This window comes from Mesitornis unicolor, unplaced genomic scaffold (assembly GCF_000695765.1).
Source record: "Mesitornis unicolor isolate BGI_N332 unplaced genomic scaffold, ASM69576v1 scaffold40194, whole genome shotgun sequence".
NCBI lineage: Eukaryota > Metazoa > Chordata > Aves > Mesitornithiformes > Mesitornithidae > Mesitornis > Mesitornis unicolor.
Window position 1 is genome coordinate 41,453 of NW_010179166.1, and position 20,731 is coordinate 62,183.

Here is a 20,731-nt window from a genome sequence, read left to right on the forward strand (position 1 = left end):
TGACCTCCTGCCTGCAGCATCTTCAGAGCTGTGCCCAGATATCAGTGAAATGGCTGTGAATTTATCAACCTCTAGTTCCATCTGCACTAAACCAAAAGTACCTGAGCTCAAACAGATAAAAATTTGTCACTGCAATCTCAAAACATAAAGAAAAACCTGCAAAATACAAGTTTAAAAAATCACATGCTTTGTTGACTCCAATAACACATAGTCCCCGAAATGACAAATTTCTTTACATAATTAAAGCAATATTTAGATGGAAATTAACATCTGGGCTAATGACTAGCATAGCAACTTTCTGTCTGGTGCAAATTAAAATCGCTGAGGTTGTGATTCCCCAAAGATCCAGGCTGGTAATAAAAGCCACCAACCCTTTATGACAACATTTTGCGCAGAGATATCTTTTGAAAATTAACTTCAACCTGCTACATGGAAACATAATGATAGCACCTTTATGTAGGTTACAGTTTGCAGCTGGTTTTTTAATTATTTTTTTTAATAACTTGCCCAGCCTGCAGAAGGCTGTCTTGTGGGTCTGCAGTCATGCTAACAGCTCCCATCAGTGACGAAATGCAGGGTGCTTAGGAGTCACAAACCCAGAAACTTTATGGAGATGGCATACACTGGTATGGGGGATTCACTGTTACAAATGCAAAAGTGATGTACACTGGTAGAAATTACTTTGATTTTATAAATGCAGGTAAGTATCTAGCAATAACTGTATTAACTCCTAAAAATGTACCACTGCTGGATGGCTCGCTGGCAGGTGCTCCCTGCTGGGTGGATGAGGGGTGATAGGTTTCTTGGTTTTACGTTTTCAAGCAAAAAAAATGTAAAGACCACATAGAAAGAAACAGTTCTGAAAAACAGGGAAAACGTCAATGCTGGTGGATATATTAGTGATATATTCTAATATACAATCCTGTTTTCATTTCTAGATACTCTATCCACAGTATATTAACACAAGTGTAGATGTGACAAAGTGACTATGGGCATGGAAAGACACTATTGCCAAATGAAAAAGAAAACTAAATGTGCCTGTTTATCTTGCATTGTGTTTAAGAGGGTAATACCAGATTGAACGGTGATAACACTGACAAAAACTCAATGTTTTTAAATGTATCATGGATGTTGCTTGTGGATTTCCTTATAAGAAGATACCACTGGGATCGGGTAGGATTGCAAAGGAGCAGACATTTGTATGATCACCCTGTTCTCAGACTGCAGGGAAGTTATGGGCTATGGAAGAGTGGCTTAAGAACTCGGAAGCAGAAGCTCCCAGGTTTTAGCAGCCAGTCACTCACTAATGGATAATACTTTAAAATGCAAAAAAAAACACCCAACCAAACAAAACCCCCTTTACCGTAAGAAAGAAAATCCCAAATTTCCTGTACATATCTTCCTTAGACATTCTCTGAAATTAACCGATAATGGTCATGGGTACTGAATTGATTGATAAACCTCTGCACTGATTAGCTATGGGATTTCCTGTTCCTCCACTAATTTCAACAGACCATATAATATCCCACATTTGAATACACAAGTCTTTTTATTCACAAATTAATGGACTAAACTAGAAAGAGTTCTGTCTCAGTGGGATTACACTAATCTAACTGTGGTGCATGGTGAGAATCTGGATTTTTGTATCCTCTAATGTCTGCACGACTCATATATGCTCCCAGAGGTCAGAGGAAGCTGCCGCACTGCAACTAGCTGCATGAATTGCTAATGTACCCATCATGGACGTGACTATCATGGATGTTCATTAGATTGGGTACCAAATCCTCCCTCCTCAGGGAGGAGCGCCCAATAGATCTCACACAGTTTTCTTAATAGAACCAAAAATAAGTTCAGACAGGTTTTGCTATTTTGAAAGGGGCATTTTCTTTGCTTTGTTGTTGCTTTTACATGGAGGGAACTTTCCTATAGCAAACAGCACTGAGACTGTACTTAAATAGCAATTCACCTTGTTACAGGTCAAGCCTTAATAGCTAAAACCAAAGTACCATGACAGTTACTCCTAGAAATAAATGCATTTTGAAAAGCTAAGCCATTTAGTATCAAGGTTACTGAATGACAGACAAGCATTTCCAGAAAAGCAAAGGTGATGAAAGCTAAATTTGGGACTGTAACTCATAAAGTCTGTGTGGTACCAAATGTCTAACAGTAAAATTGACAGCTTGGAGGGAAATGTAATTGCATTGCTCTGTCCATACCTGGGGGCATTCGCCTACAATAGCAAGAAGTATTTGATGACATACAGGGTCTCTTGTGACTCAGGCAATGATATGGAAGTGAAAAATTAGGACAAAATGAAGAACTGTGGGAAAAGCTTCAGGGACTCTGTTAATCATCCAGCTCTGTTCTCACTTTTTTACTTATGACTTCCAAAGTTTGTTATGATTACTACCACCATTTGATGACACATTATATTGTAGTGTGCTTAAAAATCAAGGTTAGATGTCAAGTAGAGCTGTCCAGATCCAACAGCTTGGGAGAGCAGGAAGGGCAGAGGAAACATAAGCGCTAATTTTAATTTTGGGACTAGAGTGCCAGATGTAGCATGAACCTCCCCCACAGAGGTGATGGCACTGGCGTGGTACTGTGCTGCCCTCTCAGTCTCGGGGCATAAGGAGCTAACAAAAGAGGGGAGACCATCCCCTGCACTTTTTTTTTGAGGGGAGGTGTTTGCTGTCACTCAGCTTTGCTTTTCCTCAGTTCTCCCAGACGTGCCGTGGCTGTTGGGAACAGAGCATGTCCTTGAGCTCCCTGGGAAGATGCAGTCTCCCAGAGCGTTTATGAGTGTTTATCCTCTTCTGCACCCTACCAGAGAACAGTGCCTTTGCAGTTTTGAAAGTCCTGTCTTCAGGACAGCAGCTCTCGGGCTGGGGAACAGCAAAAGCAAAGAAATGATGCAAGGTGTTGACAGGACAGAATTTGGCAAAATGTCGATCACTGCATGCACTACTGAAAAGCAGGAAAACTGCGATGTGTTGAGGACACAACTTACAGCCTTACATGTACCTGTAATTTTTGTTTCCAGCAGAACTACCATCTCAATTTTCACCCTATGTTTATGAGATATCTATGACCACTATGATATTAATTGTATGTATGATTTCCCAGGAGAAACCCATCTGTTCAACTTCCTCAGGAAATTTGCTCTTACTTCCTTTGAAAACAAAGCTCGTCACCCTTTTCCATATGCCTCCGACATGAATAAAAAGTCTCCAGCAAACTGAAGGTAAAGGAAATATGCTAACAACTGCTTCAGTAAAACATGAACAATATCCTTTGAATCTTACTGCAAGTAAAGGTTTTTCTGTTGCAAAATTACAGATAGACTTCTTTTTGTGCTTAGGCTTGAGTACAGATGTTCTGAACTTCACAAATTAAATTTCATTTCCAGATTTAGGAGAAAGAAGAAACTTACGTGTTTTCCTTAACAGGGATACTTTCTGTACATTTAAAAAAGACCGAAAAGACTACAGTAAAATGCATTTCCTTCCCTCTTCCCTTTCCAGTGATCAATAGAAATGTATGAACATCAGTAACCTTAAAAAAAAAGGATTATGTGCTTAAAATGAAGCAGTTATGAAGTATTTATATCTCAATTATAACTTCCAGCCTTCCTTTCCCCAAGCTACCAGACTTTACCTCTGCAGACATAATTTATTTCTTAATTTTTAAAAAGTCGTCTTGTTTTCTAAATTGTAATTAAACATTCCTAGTTCTACTAAATGAGCCCCTACAGATGGGTCTATTCTAGTAGACACAGAGAGATTCACTTGTAGTTTAACTTTATACACCAATTAATTCTTATAACAGCAATAACTGAAGTAGAAAACAAATCATTTTGCTTTTGATCATAGCGTCTGGATTATGTCTCAATAACCCTGTAATTCCTGTGGGGTTAGCTGCTTGGTCTTGTGCATGTATATAACATTTCAGCATAATAAGAACTAACCAGATTTCCAACATGTAAAAAAAACCAAACACAAACATTTATAGAATTTGCTTCTTCCCTCTCCTAATAGATGCAAATACCTACGTACCATGTGTCTGATCAATACAGCAGCAATGCTGTGCTATCCTTTCACTCTCTCCGCATATGGCTGGCAGTGATACATCCAGCTTATAATCAATGAATCAATCACATTATCCCCAAAACACTCAAACTCCTTTTTTGTCCATCACAGGTCAATCAGTGACTCTCATAAAGTTCAATATGCAAACTGAAAAATTCTCTCCTAATCTCATATTTGATACCAAGAACATTTTATAAAAGGAATTGTCCAAAGGACAAACACATCAATGTATGTGCAAAGAGGCCGTGAATGCATTTAATTTAAAGCCTTTAACCTACATTAGAAAAATGTGCTTTAATGGAAAGCTGCATCCATGTGAAAAAAATGGGTTGGAGCTTGCAGGCTGAGGACCAAAGGCCAACACCATTTTGTATGCCATCCACGCTTGCAAATCTTTGTATTTGCAGCTCTGTGTCCCTAGATTACAAATATTTTTGTACTAACAATTATTACACTGTAAACACAAACGTCTGCTTCCTTTTGGCATTGAATTAATTAAAAAGGTGCTATGTGGCAACCAGAGTTAAATTGCTGGCCAGCCTTGTGAACAAAAAGCCATGTCTTAAGCAGTTAAATCTTCTAACAGAACTCTAGTCCTGTTGACAGCTTTTCTCTTCAGGCTTTGTCTCCATCAATGACACAGTCGTGACACAGGCAGCATCACAACAGGAATGTAAAATATTATTATAACAACATGGTGATCGGGCAGAGCACAGGTGATGCACTACGTGATGTGATGCCATGGTCCTGCTCCTCTGGATCCTGCTGATGTTTTAATCTTTCCTAGACACAGTTTTGAAGGAACCGCTTTTGACTGCTGCTGTAAAGCTGCACTTCTTTTCCATGCCCGCTCAGGCCTTTATCTCTCACTTTGGCCATAGGACCCCAAAGTTGGCCCCAATATATTTAACTGGTGTGCTGCCTGCATTTCACTACTTCCCTTGTGCTCTCAATGAGAGACAGACAGACTTCTTCAGCTTACCCTGACTGACTCTGTGTGCCCCTCTCAATGCAAGCAAGGGGAAGAGACAGGCAGTCTGTCACTGCCAGCTTGTCTACGTGACAAAGCAGGCGGGTACAGCTAGAGATGAGCTGTTGTTTACATTATTCTGTGTGCAATGGGACCAGTGCAGCCAGGTTTCCTATAGATACACCTTCCTGTTCCCTTTCCCTACGGCAATCGTCCCAGCTCCTAACCAGTATCCCTTATGACATCTTTTTTTTTTTAAAACAAAACCCCTTCCTTCTCTGCTGTAGCTCTTTTCCTCTCCTTTACCCCTGTCTCTTCCTCTTCCAATTCTTCCTTTCACACATCCTCTGAGATGGACAAGGGGCAGCTTTTGGCTCTGCTGGTGCTAAGTGCATGTGTGCTGGTTGCTTTGGGTTGCCTGCTGGCCAGGTACACAGTGAGCTCACACTGCAGCTCTTCTCTACTGGGACTATTACTCTTAATCCTTTGCCTCTAACTGGCTATTAATTGTCAGGAAAATGGTAGTTATTTAACAATTTTGACACCTCTTTCCATCTGCTACTTTTGCTTGAAACTGGGCAGAAGTCATTGGGAGAGACAGCTGAAGAATGGTCCAACTGAAATGTGCCACAGTCAAATACACCTTAGGAAACCTGCCTGAAAAGAACTGATATAATAGAGATGCATCAAATTTTTCAGGGATTTTTTAATCTATAGTACCTAGAACTGTCAGAGTAAATGTGATAAATATTTATAGCAAATGACTATTGTTCAGAAGTTTCACTGTGGGGGATACACACATGTTTCTCAGCAGTTATAAATCCTTTAGATGGAACAGCTTTTATATTCATATCAAAATAGGACCCACTGTATGGCACATATCCTTTAGTTGAAATATTTAAAGACAGACTTTTGATAACTTCAGCTTCTGCAGACAAAAGATAAAGTGTAACATTATATCAGAAAATAATATCTGCTGACTAAAATAGTTTCTCTGTTGCCCTTCCTGTGACTGGACAAATCAGGAGAGAACAAGGAAACAGCTGGTCAAACACAGATGAAACAGAGTGCAAAAGCACACAAACAGAGATTAAAGAAACCGGCTTTGCTACAGACCACCAGGACCAAAATTCTCTTCTTTCAAATAAGACACAATCAGGAAAGGAAGAAGGTCTCCCGCATGAAACACCTGTAAAAGTTACTGCTCTCAGAGGCACAGCAAGTATCAGACATACCATCTTCACTGGTGTGGGGCTCTGTACTGGCATCCTGGTCCACTTCCTCCAACGTACCATGTTCACTGTATGGGCTGTCACTGAAGGGAAACAAACGGTCGAGCAGAGAGAGAAAACACAGCATGAAAAGGGCGCTTCAGTGGGCTTTAAACTCCAGTCCCTTTCTTCCCCAGACCACTGGGGGTAACTGATGTCTTCCACATGTAGCAAAAATATGACACCCCCCTAAGATCATTTGAAGTTATTCTTATAATGTTACAAAGTTATGTGCAACATAATTCTCATGACGTGCTATGAATACACAATTTACTGAAGAAGTCTACACACCTTTCCTTCAAACAACATCTTCAGTTATTAAGAAGTTCCCAGAACCTTTGAATCCTTTCATTTATAAAAAGTGTGTGTGTATGTGTGTTGCTAAGGGAAGAAAAGAGCAGGGGGAAGTGATCATAAGCTGAAATTTGTTAAGGTGGTTAACAGCCAGAGAGCCAGCGTCCTGCCTGGCTGTGTGCTCTGCACAGTACACCTGGAATTCTGGCTGCCTCTGGCTGAACACAAGGGTAGCTTCCTCCACAAAATGTTGTAAGGAACCTCATCATAATTACCTTTGCTTCTTGTTTTTTTACAGCTAACACTTTCCTATGTGAACCTAAATGCTGTTCTCATGCTTTACCTTCATGCTTTTATCACGTGCAAAAGTCATTCTGTACTGCAGGCATTACCCAGACAACCAGTCTGATGATTTTGTTAAGAAGATAGAAAGGTAATATTCTGACTTACCAGTAGTCATCTCCAGCCATGCATTTTTCATACACTGGGCCATCAAGTTCTTTAGCATCTGGAAAAATAGCCTCATGATGAATGATGATAGTTTTGATTATCTCATTCACGTGTGCCTGACAAGACACCTGGTCTTGTATGTCTGGAACAGGCATCAGGGTTGGCCCAAAACAAATGGCCAGGTTGTACGGATCCATCATGTTTTCATCACTGTACTGCGAAAGGCTGTTAAAACAGAAAAATCAAGAAAAATTGACTTTAGCACTACGACTAAGCTTATTCTGAAAACTAGAGAAACTGTGTTTTCCATCACACCTTAAGAGATTTCCCATTCTCCTTGACACTTAATCCCACATAGAGTAACAAAACAAAAAAGGGGATTTCTTCAACAGGTTACATACATTATAAAGTGTGTTTGTAGCACATGTATATATATGTACATACATGTACATGTTCCCACATTATTCAGTTTAGTATTGGCTGACCTAATGGTCTAATGTAAAATGCAACAACGGCTGCTGCTTCTATCTCACCAGTGCTTATCCTTGGAGGTTCAAGTGGACTGGATCCAAAGTGGGTATACAAGCTTAGCATTTATCATCAGACCTTGATGCATGTCTCCCATCAACTGCCTATATCACTTAGGCAGACTGAATTGCCTTCTGGAGGCAACTAAGTTCCTGGATCTTGCAAAGGCTCTTCTGACTTCTGGTTTCTGTTTTTACCATACAACCTAAAATCCCTGAGCGGCTTGCCTTCTGCCCATACATTCTCATAAGAGTCTCATTTCGGAAGTGTCCAAACAAAAGGCTTTGATTGTTTTCATTAATCAGCTTTTGCAAGCTTTCCTTTCCTCCAGAAAATGGAACATTACTGGTTTTAAATTTTGATTTTAAATGAAAAGTTGCTATTTATTCCCTTGTTTAAAAGCATTGACATTTCTAGTGAAAATTCTGACTTTTGAGTGGTTCTGTGCAGGGCCAGTCAAACAGAACCTGAAGTGCTGGGAGGCCCTTTACCTCAGTGCTGTTCTGCACTCTGAGGCAGCATATGAATTATGATGTCTGGTCGTGTTTAAATACAGCATCATAGTCCCTTTAGAAAGGGATTCTTAGAGAGTGCTTTCCATGTACAAACAATACAAACTGAAGAGGCAAACCTTCTAAATGACTCCCCTCAGAACTAGCTTGTAAAATTAATCATGCTTTCCCCTTTCTTATGCTGTGATTTATTATCATGTCCTGTGTGTTAATTGGAGACAACTTGTTCTATCGATTTATAAGGTGGTTCTGACTTTATATGTGTGCAGGAATGTGCAGAAAAGATTTTAACTATCATCATGAACCATGTGAAGTTCTGCTGGTGGCTGGTAACATGCAGTGCTCCTAAGGGCTCAACACTGGGGCCGATGCTGTTCAACATCTTCATGAATGACCTGGACAACAGGATGGAGTGCACACTCAGTCAACTTAGAGATGATGCCACACTGCGAGGGGGCAGTAGATACACTAAAGGCCAGGGTCACCATTTAGAAGGACCCTGACAAGATTGAGGAATGGGGATTTAATCAAGTTTAACAAGGATGAATGTGAAGTCCTGTGTGTGGGATGGAATAATCCCACATATTATTACAGCCTGGAGCTGCCTGCTGGATGGCAGCTCCCAAGGAAACACACTGGGAAAAGCACTTCTTCGACAAGAAGTTGGACATGATTCAGCAGTGTGTCCTCCTGCAAAGGAGGCTGGCTGCACATATGGCTTAGGAAGAACAAAGGCAACAGGTCAACTTGGTGCTCATGAAGCTGTGCGTGAGGTACTGTGTCCAGTTGTGAGAGACTGACAAACTGGTTCAAGTCCAGAAAAGAAGTACTGAGATGGCTGGGGAGCTGGAGCATGTGGATTATAACATGAAGTGGAGAGAACTGGGTTTGTTCAGCCTTTAGAAGAGAAGGCTGGTGGAGAGCCTAGCTGACATCTCCTACTATCAAAGTTATAAACAAAAGGCAGGCAGAGACAAGGGATGAGAGACAACAGACACAAGTCACAGCAAGGGATATTCAAACTGGAGCAGGAACAAAATTCTTCACTCTAAGGGTGACCAAGCACTGGGACCGACTGCCCAGAGAGGCTGTGAGTTCTCTGCCCTTTGAGGCTCTTGACTGGACAAAGCCTTGAGCAACCTGATCTAACTTCACGAGCTTTGAGCAAGAGGCAAGACCAGATGAGGTCCGCCATGAAATCTGATGACTTCATGTGGCCAAGCAGGCATAATTGCATCTACAAAAAGCAGAATTGGGTTTGCAGAAAGTCAAACCATGTGGATGTTTTTTCCTGTGGAGAGCACAGATGTAGCAACAGGGCCATGTAACAAGTACAACCTCGTATAACTGGTCCATCTGTATGTCTAAGTAGAGGACAAGCTGTGATATAAGCCTTTGAGACATTTACAGTGTCACTTTTGGGGGATGAATTAATGTTTCAAATGAATGGTTATTTTCATAAAACTTTAGATTTCTGCTCCCCTTTTAAACATTGCTTGAAAGTAGTTCAGAAATTACTAGAAGAAAGGAAACAGGAACAGCTGTGAATACAAGCGTGCACACATAACCTGGCTGCAAAGACCCTGTTTCTATAGGAACAGACAGGATGGAAGAAATGGGGAAGGTCACAAAGACAGAATGAATCAGCAGAGTGCAAATTTAGCAAAAAAAAAAGAGGAAAAAGGCAATATGAAAACAGATATAACAGGAAACAGACAATATGGCAGCAGAAAGAGAAAAGCTAGAATCAGGGCAAAGGTCACAGGAAGCAAAATCTGCAGTGAAAATACTGAGGTCAGCCAAACCAGAGCGGGCTGTGAAGGACTGGAGGGAGAACACAGCACAATTGCCCAACCTGCCTTTTATTTTGTCTTTGAGAATGAAGAAGTTTTCCTGGGATGATGAAGACACAAACACTGCTTTCCCTTTCCCACACAACCCTCCTTCCAGCAGCTGCTTGTGTTTCGCAATGTGAGAAACAAGCTACTTTATATCAAAGCCCACACAGGGGGTGCATATTCTCTATACTGGTAGCCCTATTAGGAGAAAAAAAAATACAAGCAGCAACACAAAGTCTCACCATGGCAGTGTCTAGCATCAAATAGGTAGCTTGTAGTGCCCATGCTGCTTGAATATACTGTTTACTTTTCCCATCAAGAAATCAGCTTGAGAAAATTAAAAAAAAAATCTACTTTTAAATTATGTAAATTATCTTAATATAGTTTGCATTTGTTCTTTTTCTTATCAGCTTATTTTGTTATCAGTTTTAATGCTGTAGCCTGCACTCCCCATTCCAGACAACATTTTAATCTATCTTATTACAACCTTGATCAGTATGGAACAAATGGAATTTTGGTTTGAATGAAATTGGTGTTTTCCTTCTACTTTCATTGCCAATTATAGGATCATCTTTGTGGTAAATGGATCTTAAATGTAAATTCCACACAGAGTATAAGCAAACCCAAAGAACTTCAATACCAGCAGATAAAGCAGATAAAGCTACAGTACCTTGGGGACTGATAAAGCACTTACTGGTTGAGGAAGGCGAAGAGGTATCTCATCACTATAAGGACCGACCTGGGCAACGTGAGGAGGAGTTTGCGGATGTGAAGAGCCCTCTCATAGAGATTGTCTATTCCTGCAAACAGAAGGAAGTATTTCAGGTTCCCTTGCATATGATGGTAGAAAATCCCATTCAGTCAGTTTACTTAGACTCTTTACTATCACATGTCCCACGCCAATATCTTCTCATTTTGGCCTGTTAGAAAAATAATATTCCTCTCTCTCATGAAAAACACGCATTTTAACAGTAACATCGTTAAATATAAGAAGTCACAAATCTGCCTAAGTCAAACCCTGTGCCACTTGCTGACCTAGACAGCTCACGAAACAATATCAGTAGATAAATAACCTGAGGGAACCAAGGAGAGAGATTTGCCATCAGTTTAAAATACAGATTCATTCTCTTTATTTGAATGTTCATATCAGATATAATACTCCAATCACTGAGCTTCTCTAATGAGTTTTCTTAATCAAATGTCTGGCTAAAACTCTCTTAATGGCAGAGTAGGAGAAAGGCTTTATGTTTTACGCTGTGTAAGCAACAAACTCAAAGATCACATATATTTTCCCAAATGACACTATAGCAGTCCAACAAAATTCTTCTGAAGTGGGCAAAACAAGGTCAGCTTAATAAAAGCATCAGTTCCTAATGTCTCGTAACAAGGATGCATTATCTTCTATGTTGGTCAGAAAGATGATGTGGCTGCAAGTGGGGTACTGATGGGATAAAAGCATAAATTGTTTTTCAAAATAAGTAATGTCTCAATTTTTTACTCAGAGTGTTTTCTGTGTAAATGACGCTGTTAGAGACAACCTAAAATTTCAGTAATGCTTTTTACGTCAGCCAAGAAAGGATGGTGCAATTAATGACAACTAAGGGAAATGTTAGCAGACTACATAAGAAATGCTGTCTAGTAGCACTCAAATGGATATTAAAAAATTTGGAAGTGAGAAACAGAAGCTGATTCCAATAGCTGAAAAGCCATTTGTACCACAAAATATGATATTTAATAATACACATTTAAAATAGTTACTTATGTAAAAACTGTAAATAGAGTTCCTGGTGTTCATTTGTGCTCACTGGTATGGCTATTTCTGCCAATCAGGATTTATTTGTAGATGCAAAATGAGTGCTGAATGATGTTTCTTAGAAGAACAACTTGTGTCTAGTAATTAGTATTTTAGTACTATAAAACTAAGCATAAACATGTTGGCAGCGAGACTTCTGTTTGCCACTCAGAAGTGCTCCAGTTCATTAGGAAATGCCAGTGTAGTAAACTGGGGTGAGGAAACCTGTTCCCAAATCTCCATTTAGGAGATTCCACTGGCTTGGCATCACAAGTGTGCTGGGGAAAAGAAGATTTTGGGATGGGGTGAAACTCAGCTCCTTGAGAATTTCTGCAGAAAACAGACCACCACCGCTTCCATGAAAGAAGTCCATTTGGATGGTGCTATCTGCTGTGGGAGCAGGAAAGCAAAAACTGCAGGAGGTAAAAACCTATTCCCTAGCAGAGGGTCTGAGGGCTGTCCCTGGTGAGCTGTTGCAGAGCTGGTAGGGAAGAGGACTGCTGACAGGTTGTATAATTTATAACCCATTGAGTCACACTGAACCCAAACTCTAACTGAAAATCAGTTCAAGGCATTACACATTCTCAAGTGGAGTATGGGACTTGAGATTTATTTTTATGTTTCTGTTAAATGTGGACTGCATGAATCAAGAAGTATTTCTGGTTACTGGTTAAGAACCAGAGTCCACAGCAGGGACATACTAAGCCTGCACAGCGAGAATCCAGAGAGCAACCACAGCTCTCCTCTCCCTTTCCAGTGCATACCACATCTTGGAGAAGCCAATGCTACATACCCTCACTTCTGCGCTGTAGTGCCACGCTGCTGCTCTGCACAGCCCACAGACACCAGTTTTAGTGCAAGGCCTTTCTCTGTCTGCCTAAATGAAGCCACTCCCAGTGGAAGGAGCCTGCCTGTATCTTCAGTGCCCGTTCTTCCAACAAAAGCAGCTGCTGTTCACCTTGTGACTCCAGCTCAGTCAACTTTCCCCCTAACAAGCCTGCCTGTGAGTCCCCGTACACACAGATGTAGGTCTGGGTGGTTCTGAGCCTGTGTATATGTGTGCAGGTCAATTTGCTACAGCACGGGGCTAAGGGAGGAAGGTCCAAAGGTGCTATGGTTATGTCTTTCAACACTCCCACCTCAGCAGCACTGCTGTGCTGTGGCACAGCTTCTCTCCAGCCTTTCCACCCTGTGTGATTGATGTGGGAAGCTGGAGTGATGCTGTGATGCAGCACCAGGATCTGCTTTCTGCATTACAGCTCGTCCTGGCTAATGCTTTGTGCTGCAGATCTGCCTCTTCCAGTCATCTCTGGAGACCAGTCCTGGACCAGGTTCAGTCATCGCTGAACTGAAATCAGACCCGAGAAATGCACTGGCCTGGCTCCCAGGTGGGTGCAGTTACTCCTTCCAACAGTGTGCTGCCTATCTGGAGGCCATAGCTCTGTCTAAACTAGAGAGCTAAACCAGGATGGGGCACAGCCTTGAACACTGGCAGTCAGTAACCACATACTAGTTATCACACTCTGCAGTGTGCCTGTGGTCTCTGCCAACTACAATTCTTCCAAGCAGTTCCCAGACGTGGCTCACAGGATGCAAAAGTCAGGAACTGGTCCCAGTAGGCAGCATGGACATGGCAGAGCAAGAACAAGAGAGTTTGACTGTATGGCCATGTGTTGAGCTATCCCAGTTGTCCTACTAGGAGCATGATCAGCACTAAGTATGAACAGGTTACCTCTATACTGCAGCAGTTACAAGTTGTATATGCTGGAATGAGGTGTGTGCATTTCAAATACCTTCCTGTTAACCCAGCCCCAGTTTCCATGAAAGTCACTTTACTGAAAATCCAAACTACTGTCAAGTGGTAAATTCGTGTGCATTCCATGTTATTTCAAAAGGCCTGTTTCTCCTTCTCAGCACTGATTCGGTTTAAAGGAAATAGGTAATAATGTTATGTATTTGTGTGCTGCATTTAAATGAGGAGCCAAATTTCATAGCTGCTTGTGTGTATGCAGTGCTTGCTTGGGTACGTAGGAATGAAGGAATGAATACAGAACGACCTTTCCGCATCCAGGCAGAAAAAAATTGCAGCTCTGCTGCTTCCCATGCAGAGGGAACAGAAAGCACTGCTTTGCCTCCACTGGATTTGCTGAAGAGAGCCTTGGGGCAGAACAGCTGGTTGCTGTGAGAAACCACTGGCAATCCCAACAGTGCAGAAAGCCGGGTGTGTGTGCCCCCTCACAGCACTTCTGCTGGAAGCCTGCTTTTCCTTATCCTGATTTTCCAAGAACCGTAATTAGCCCTACCTCAGCGCCTGGTGAGGTATTACCCATTTCTCAGCTAAGAAAACTGAAGCGCTGATGTTACATGACTTGTACTAATAATGCAATTAGCTGTCAAGCAGAAGTAGAGATCAGGGGATTTGAAAACTGGTTCATTACTCTAATGATACGATGAGACTCACATCCCCAAATGCAAGCAACAGGACAAGCCTCTGGCAAGGCCAAGCACACTGAGAACTAACATGGTTTTTTTCTGACTGTGCAGTGAGAGAGGGAAGGGAGATCTGTGTGAAGGACACATGAATATCAACCACAAATCAAGACTGCCATCAGGTAAATATCACAAATAGAAATGGTTATTATTTTCTAGTTCCCACTTCTCAGTGCAGACCAAAACTTTTGGAGCTTTGGTTTGACACACCTGCCTTCCAGACCTGTCCCAGCCATGGGGGTCAAACCCACAGGCAGGAGAGTTTCCTGCCATGCAGGTGAGAAGGTGTTTGGTGTGGGAACACTGTGGTCCTGTCAAAGTGGAGCTACAGGGCAGCCCAGAGCACAAGAGAAATTTGTGGGGTGAAACAAGAGAAGGGGAAGAGGCCAGCTTCTGGGGCTTCCTGACTATGGCGCTCTGCAGAAGAGCTCAGCAACTGTGCCCAGAAATATTAATGGATTTTTATCAGACAATAACGGAGCAAAGCATTCTAATAATATGAGGACCATGGTTTTCTGGCTGTTCATAAAATTGTTTAGGCACCTAAGCATCAGAAGTGCTTGGGATCTAAGGAGCCTCCACCAGCTACTCCAGCAAATAAAAACCAGAAAGCTCAGAGGACTCTTCAGAGGTCATTTAAGTCTACAGTCTCACCCTTTGACTTCACCTCAGCCACCTCTGAGACATGTCTGTACAACCAGTTCATAAAACCCTACAAAGATCACAACCTCCACAAGAAAACCTGTTGAGGTGCTATCTTGCATTGCTCTTGGAAAGGACTTATTTATTGATCTCCCATGGACTTCCTCTGCAAACACTCCTTGTCCTTGAATGGGGTGAATGAATCCAGTGGAGACTAACGTCATTGCATAAATGAGAGAATTACTTATCAGCCAGCTGTCTCTTTGTCAGCCATGGGCTAAAGACCAGTTCTCAATAGCGTGAGATAGGCATAAATCCCAGCTACTCAAGCCTTAAAAGGTGTCATCTTCAGCCTCCAAAACACTGGAGCCTGTGCTGAAGAGGCACTGCCACCTTTGTTTACTGCAGAGACACTCAGAATCAATGAACATCCACTTTTCTCTTCCATGAGAAATAACACATTTTAACCACTCAGTGACTCACAAAGAGGTTTTTGCAAGGGCAGACTTTAAAGGGAAACAGATCAAAAGTGAACAATCTGCCTCAGAAGAGTAAAGGAAGTCTGAGAGAGGAGAAAACACTGTAACTAACACAAGCTCCCAAACATAAGTGAAACAAAACCAAATTATAAATGAAGACAGAGATACATTCATCCTAAATAGCATTAAGAAAATGTAATAAATTGAAGTTTAATTAAGCAATAATCCTGAAGCAGTGGAGCATGTAAAAGGCAATAAATATTCAAATATAGAAATGCAGTGCTTTTGTGATGGAGAACAAAAGATTTTTGCAAGAGAGCAACTGCTGGTGGTTCTGAAATATTTTGGGCCAACTGGACAGCCACATGCCTTTATCAGTCTGGCTGAGTTAAAAATGCTACAAAAGCGCTGTTCATTTTCTGGTTTTGGCTCTACATGTGGCCCTTCCTGCACTGGTAGTGAGCTATGGTTATCCAATAAGGAGAAGATTCAGCCTGGCAGCAGTCAGAGCTCAGAAACATGAGTTCTGGATGGTGTATGTTCTACCACCCTCTGATAACAGCCTCCATGGGCCAACCTCGGTAGTAACAAAACAACTGCAAACATTTGGCAAAGGGAAGATATTAATGATCAGAACGTGTGGGAGGAGAAGCCTGGTGTCAGCAATGAATGAACTGTGCTACAGTAACAGCCAGCACTGTGCAAGCTGAGCGTATTTCACTGGCAAGGGTAGCACAAAGGCAGAAGAAGCAAGCAAAATTGGTAATGTAAGACAGCTCTCTCTTTAGGACCACTGTTTTGAAGGATAAAATCCAATGTGGTTTCTCTATGTGGGGGTCACTTGCTACACTCACTTGGTATGGCACTTACTAGTAACAGAGTGAATGCCTAATGCATATTTTACACACCCACTGAACGACGAATGGGATTGAGTTACACTTGCAGATGTAATTTTTATGGTCAATTTGCAGCTGACAAGTAATCTACATGAATATGCATTAGTGCTGGAGTTAACCATTTGTGCCTCTTTCCACTTTGGTAGATGCGTCCAATCCAAATCAAAGACGTGTGTATTAACTCAGCAATGCCACTTACAGCTCTTTCAGATCTATTTAAGAAGACATCACAGAAGGACAAACACAACTGTCTCCATTGTCACTTAAGGAAGAAAACAGCTGTCACGTAGCTGAAACTTTTTCAGGAAGGCCTGACAACTCAGAATACTTTTTAAGTAACAGGCAAGAGTCTGGAAAAGCAATAAAATAATTTCCTTTCATAACATTTATGCCTTTAGGTAAATGGTCACTGCTGGCAGCAAGGGACTGAAATGATGAAAATCTGAAGGAAAAAAGGTGTAAGTTTTCATCCATCTTGGCACCTTAGTATATAAAATTTAAGGCAGGGGAGATGAAACCAAGAGTTATAATGGCCCGAGCAGAAGCAGAAGCGGTCTGGGTAGCCAAAATGTGTATGTAAAGTGAGCTGTAATTCACATGTGTAAGAGCTCACACGAGGAGAGGCTCTGCAGTCCCCCAGCAGTGAGGGAGAATTATGGCCAGCCCTTAGCACAGCTCTAGTACCCTCTGCCTCCATGTAACTCCTGTCACAAATATTTTGCCTGTGTTTGGCCCACCCTGTTTCTACAAAGGGACAGAAAAGAAGTGCAGAGCAACTCTCTTCTCTCCACCTTATTTTACCCTCTGGATTGCTGAGTGCTGCTGGGAGCAATTACAGCCGCTCCTTTCGCTGAGAACACAGAATTATGGCCCATAATCATATGGATTCTTTACGTTCTGTTCTACCTTTCATGCTTGCTCTGGAGAAGTCATAATTTGTTCCAAATTTTATCCAAAACAGTTCATAAGCCCAAACAGAGTAACATTGTTCTCATGAGTCTAATTAATACAAATTGCCCTAAAAGTCAGTCATTTTGCACTGTTTCCACTGTATTTGCAGAAGGAAAAGCATTAATTCACAATGCTCTGTTTCATTTGGAAATATATGCATAAATGCAAAGGAATTCCTCAGTGGCTGTACTTAGGAAAGGTTCATTTTGCAGCTGTAGCCTCAATTATGCTTGACATCCATAACTAAGTACTTCAGTTTCAAGGGGCTTTTCACTGGCAACATTACATTTCCATATAAAATGTGTGACAATCTGCCCTTTTACAGTTTTATGTGAACACTAATTTTATGAATTTGCTTTCTCCACTGCCCCCTTATAACAATTTCTACCAACCATTAAAAAAAACGCACTGGCATTTATCTTGAAAAACTATTTGAAAACAACTTAATGTTTATTCCTGTCCTCACTGTTTATCAGACAGTGAATACAATACGAATTAAGAGTATTTAAACCCTCTTAATTAAAAATGTGAAAGCTTTCTGGACTTTACATATCAATTGGGATCTAAAGAAATTACAGCAATGTGTGTTCTCACAAAAGAAAGGGAGTCTGGCCCTCCTCCCACTAACATGAAGACCAACATACTGAGTATCTGGTGCCATATGAGCACAGAAAAAGAAACTAACGCCAACTATGACAGGTTTAAAGTCTGAAGTGGAAGAAAAATTTTACCTAGACTGTCCTTTTCCTTTTTGCAAGATATACAACGTGTTAAGATTAAAAGCCAGCAATGGAAATGGTCTTTGAGACAGTTTTGATAGTACGCTCCATGTAGGTGCTATTTTAACTAAATCATGACAGGTAGTATATTTTGAAATGCTTGTTGGTTTTTTTTGTGTTTTTTTTTTTTAAAGAAAACCAACATCTCATGCCCTGGAAGTCATCTTACTCCCTGGAAGTAGTGGATCACTTAATGAAGCACACAGACTATGCACACAGCTGTAAAAACACCTCATCTCAGGCTTCTCAGATAACCCGAAGAAGCAGACACTGTTCCCAGCTTGTGGTTTTGAGGCTGGCTGGGGGTGCAAGGCACAAGAGCTGCTTCTTTCTCTCCTCACACCACATTTAAACCCCACACTGCGACGACGCAAAGTAAAGCAACCCCAATGTGCTCAAAGAGAAACCCCCTTTTGTCCTGCCATGCTCTGAACTTGCCTCTCCTCCCTGCGCTGAAGGCAGGCATTTACAGGCAATGTCAGAATCCCCCTAAATGATAACCTTCTGGAAACCAAACCAAACAACAACAAAATTCCCTGGCTTCCTCTCAAACCTGTCAGAAACAGATCTGTGACTCTTAGAACACATTATCAGGAAGAAAATCCCCTGTTTTCTTCTGTAGCAGCAATAGCAGAAGTCAAAGCTAGCAAAACTCCTCAGTCATTTCCCCTCACTTTGACAAGCTGTCATAGAGATGGCAATCCAGATTTAGACAGCCTCAGAGAACAGCCAGTCTAAACCTGGATCAGATGGCAACACACTGCTTTCCCAGTGACTGTCCCATTTAAAAATGTGGCTGGGAAAAGCAGTGACTTTGTTCCAGGCTATTGGCTGTTACAGATTTCAGCTCTGCTCGATGATACTATTATTTAAAAAAAAAAAAGTTGTCAATTCTTTCACAAGAAAATAATCCACTGCCTACCTTGAGCATACAATAGTTCAACAGTTGGACATCCTCTAAGGAAATCAATGCCTAACACTAGGGATCTAGTATTCGTTGCCATTTCTCTTGAAGTTCTTAATAACAGAAGATAATTTTGGGATAACTGAATTGGATCCCTTGCAGACAGTGTTGCTCTGAGAGGTTGGTGCCTATGCAGATGCCACGTACATATCCTCAGTCCATTGAACTTCTACCTCTCTTTCCAAATACCCCAGCCTGTCTTCGGAAGCTTCAGTGGTGAACGGAAACTCTCTGAAATCACCCAGGCTCCTCTTCTTGGCACACAGTTAAAAAGTTGTTTGTGGCAAATATCGTATAACCTCTGTAAGCCAAATACTCGTTGTTGGTATTTCACAATTCTGTTCAAAGCTCTTCAACACAGCGGATTGCAATTCCATCTCCACATACAAGAACCACCATTTCTAGTTTTCTCAGTGCTTAGTCAAAATAATAAACTCATAAAGAGATATTATGGGCAGAATCTGACAGTAGAAATTTTGAAAAGGAAATCTGATAAAAATGTTTAATGATGAAAGTGATTAATAATTTCAACAGCTTATCCAAGAATGTGGTAGATTTTCTGTCAACTGAAGCCATTAAATCAATAAATTTTTTTCTAGCAGACATGTTTTAATTCATCCAGAAGTTATGGAAATCAGCACAGGATTATTAGGTAAAGTTCCATCATCCCTGTCATGCAGAAAATCACTCAGTCAAAACGATCCTTTTTTAGATTTCATCTTCTATGACTTTTTCTGGGCTGTGGCATCGCATTTAAGCTAAAGCTGAACTCAGGCAGAACCAAGATTATGCTTCCTAAAGAGACAATGTCCCCCTCAGCATGAGGCATCAGACTGTTAAACTGTGGTTTTGAGGTCCTTCAGGATTGCTCAGTACCACTGAGTCTGTAAATAGCAACAGCTGCAGAAAACCCTGCAAAAACCAAAACACACTGAATTACTGCAATCCTCCTTATTTGGGAAGGAAACCACACATGTTGGGTTCCCCCAGCAGGGAGCAGAAAAGCCCATCTGACAGCCAGCCCAGGACACCGTGCAGACGTTAATCTGTGGCCCTGACTCCTTTGCCAAAATAATACAGTTTGGAGGGAGTCTGCCCTAATTAATATCCCAAAGGACTGGCCCTTGTTACCTGTTACACTGCCTCTCTCTCCATTTGGCTGAAGTAGGCAAGTTATAAAGGAAGGGTTGAAAGTAGGAAACTCTTCCACAAAGCCAGTGCCTTTGACCACCTCTAATGGACCCAGAGGAAACAGTAAGCTACTGATGGTTGGCTTGACCTCACCCCTCCTCAACATCTGCAGGCATCTGTGAACTGGAAGAGGTTTTGTACATGCCAGAGCAATTCACTCATCCACTGAGAACCTCCTAAATCACTACAACCCCTCTGTGTCTGGCTACAAACGCCAGCAGTACACAGACACATGCAACGCTCCTCCTGGGCATCCCATTACAGTGTGGTCATGCTCGTGTGCTGGAAGGCAGACCAGCTCCTCTGCAGCCAGCTGCTCCCCTCTGTTCCCGCACTGAAGGGTTTTCCTGATGGTTGGATTTGGGGTTTTAAGCTGAGCACAATAAAGGTCCAGACTCACACAGTGCCCAGCAGTTAGTTACTTATTCACCAGCACAGACTTCAAGCTGCGGGGCACGGAAACCTTTGTGGAAAGTAACATACTCGGTTTGCATGGTCGTGACTACTTCTTCTCTCTGCTCCAGCACACAGAGGAAAACAATAATGTGTTTAAATTTAACTATTTCTTGTATACCAGAAGATATTCTTCTTTCCCT

At 41.5% G+C, this 20,731-nt stretch overlaps 1 protein-coding gene across 1 annotated transcript in view; it reads right to left on the reverse strand.

Moving 5' to 3' along the window:
* SRGAP1 (SLIT-ROBO Rho GTPase activating protein 1) overlaps positions 1-20,731 on the reverse strand; it is a 66,718-nt gene that overhangs the window by 4,692 nt on the left and 41,295 nt on the right. The window contains exons 14-16 of the mRNA XM_010182662.1: positions 10,646-10,751; positions 7,074-7,298; positions 6,294-6,373 (exon numbers count right to left, since the gene is read on the reverse strand). Coding sequence (XP_010180964.1) covers positions 6,294-6,373; positions 7,074-7,298; positions 10,646-10,751 — 411 coding nt within the window. The remainder of the gene's footprint in view (positions 1-6,293; positions 6,374-7,073; positions 7,299-10,645; positions 10,752-20,731) is intronic.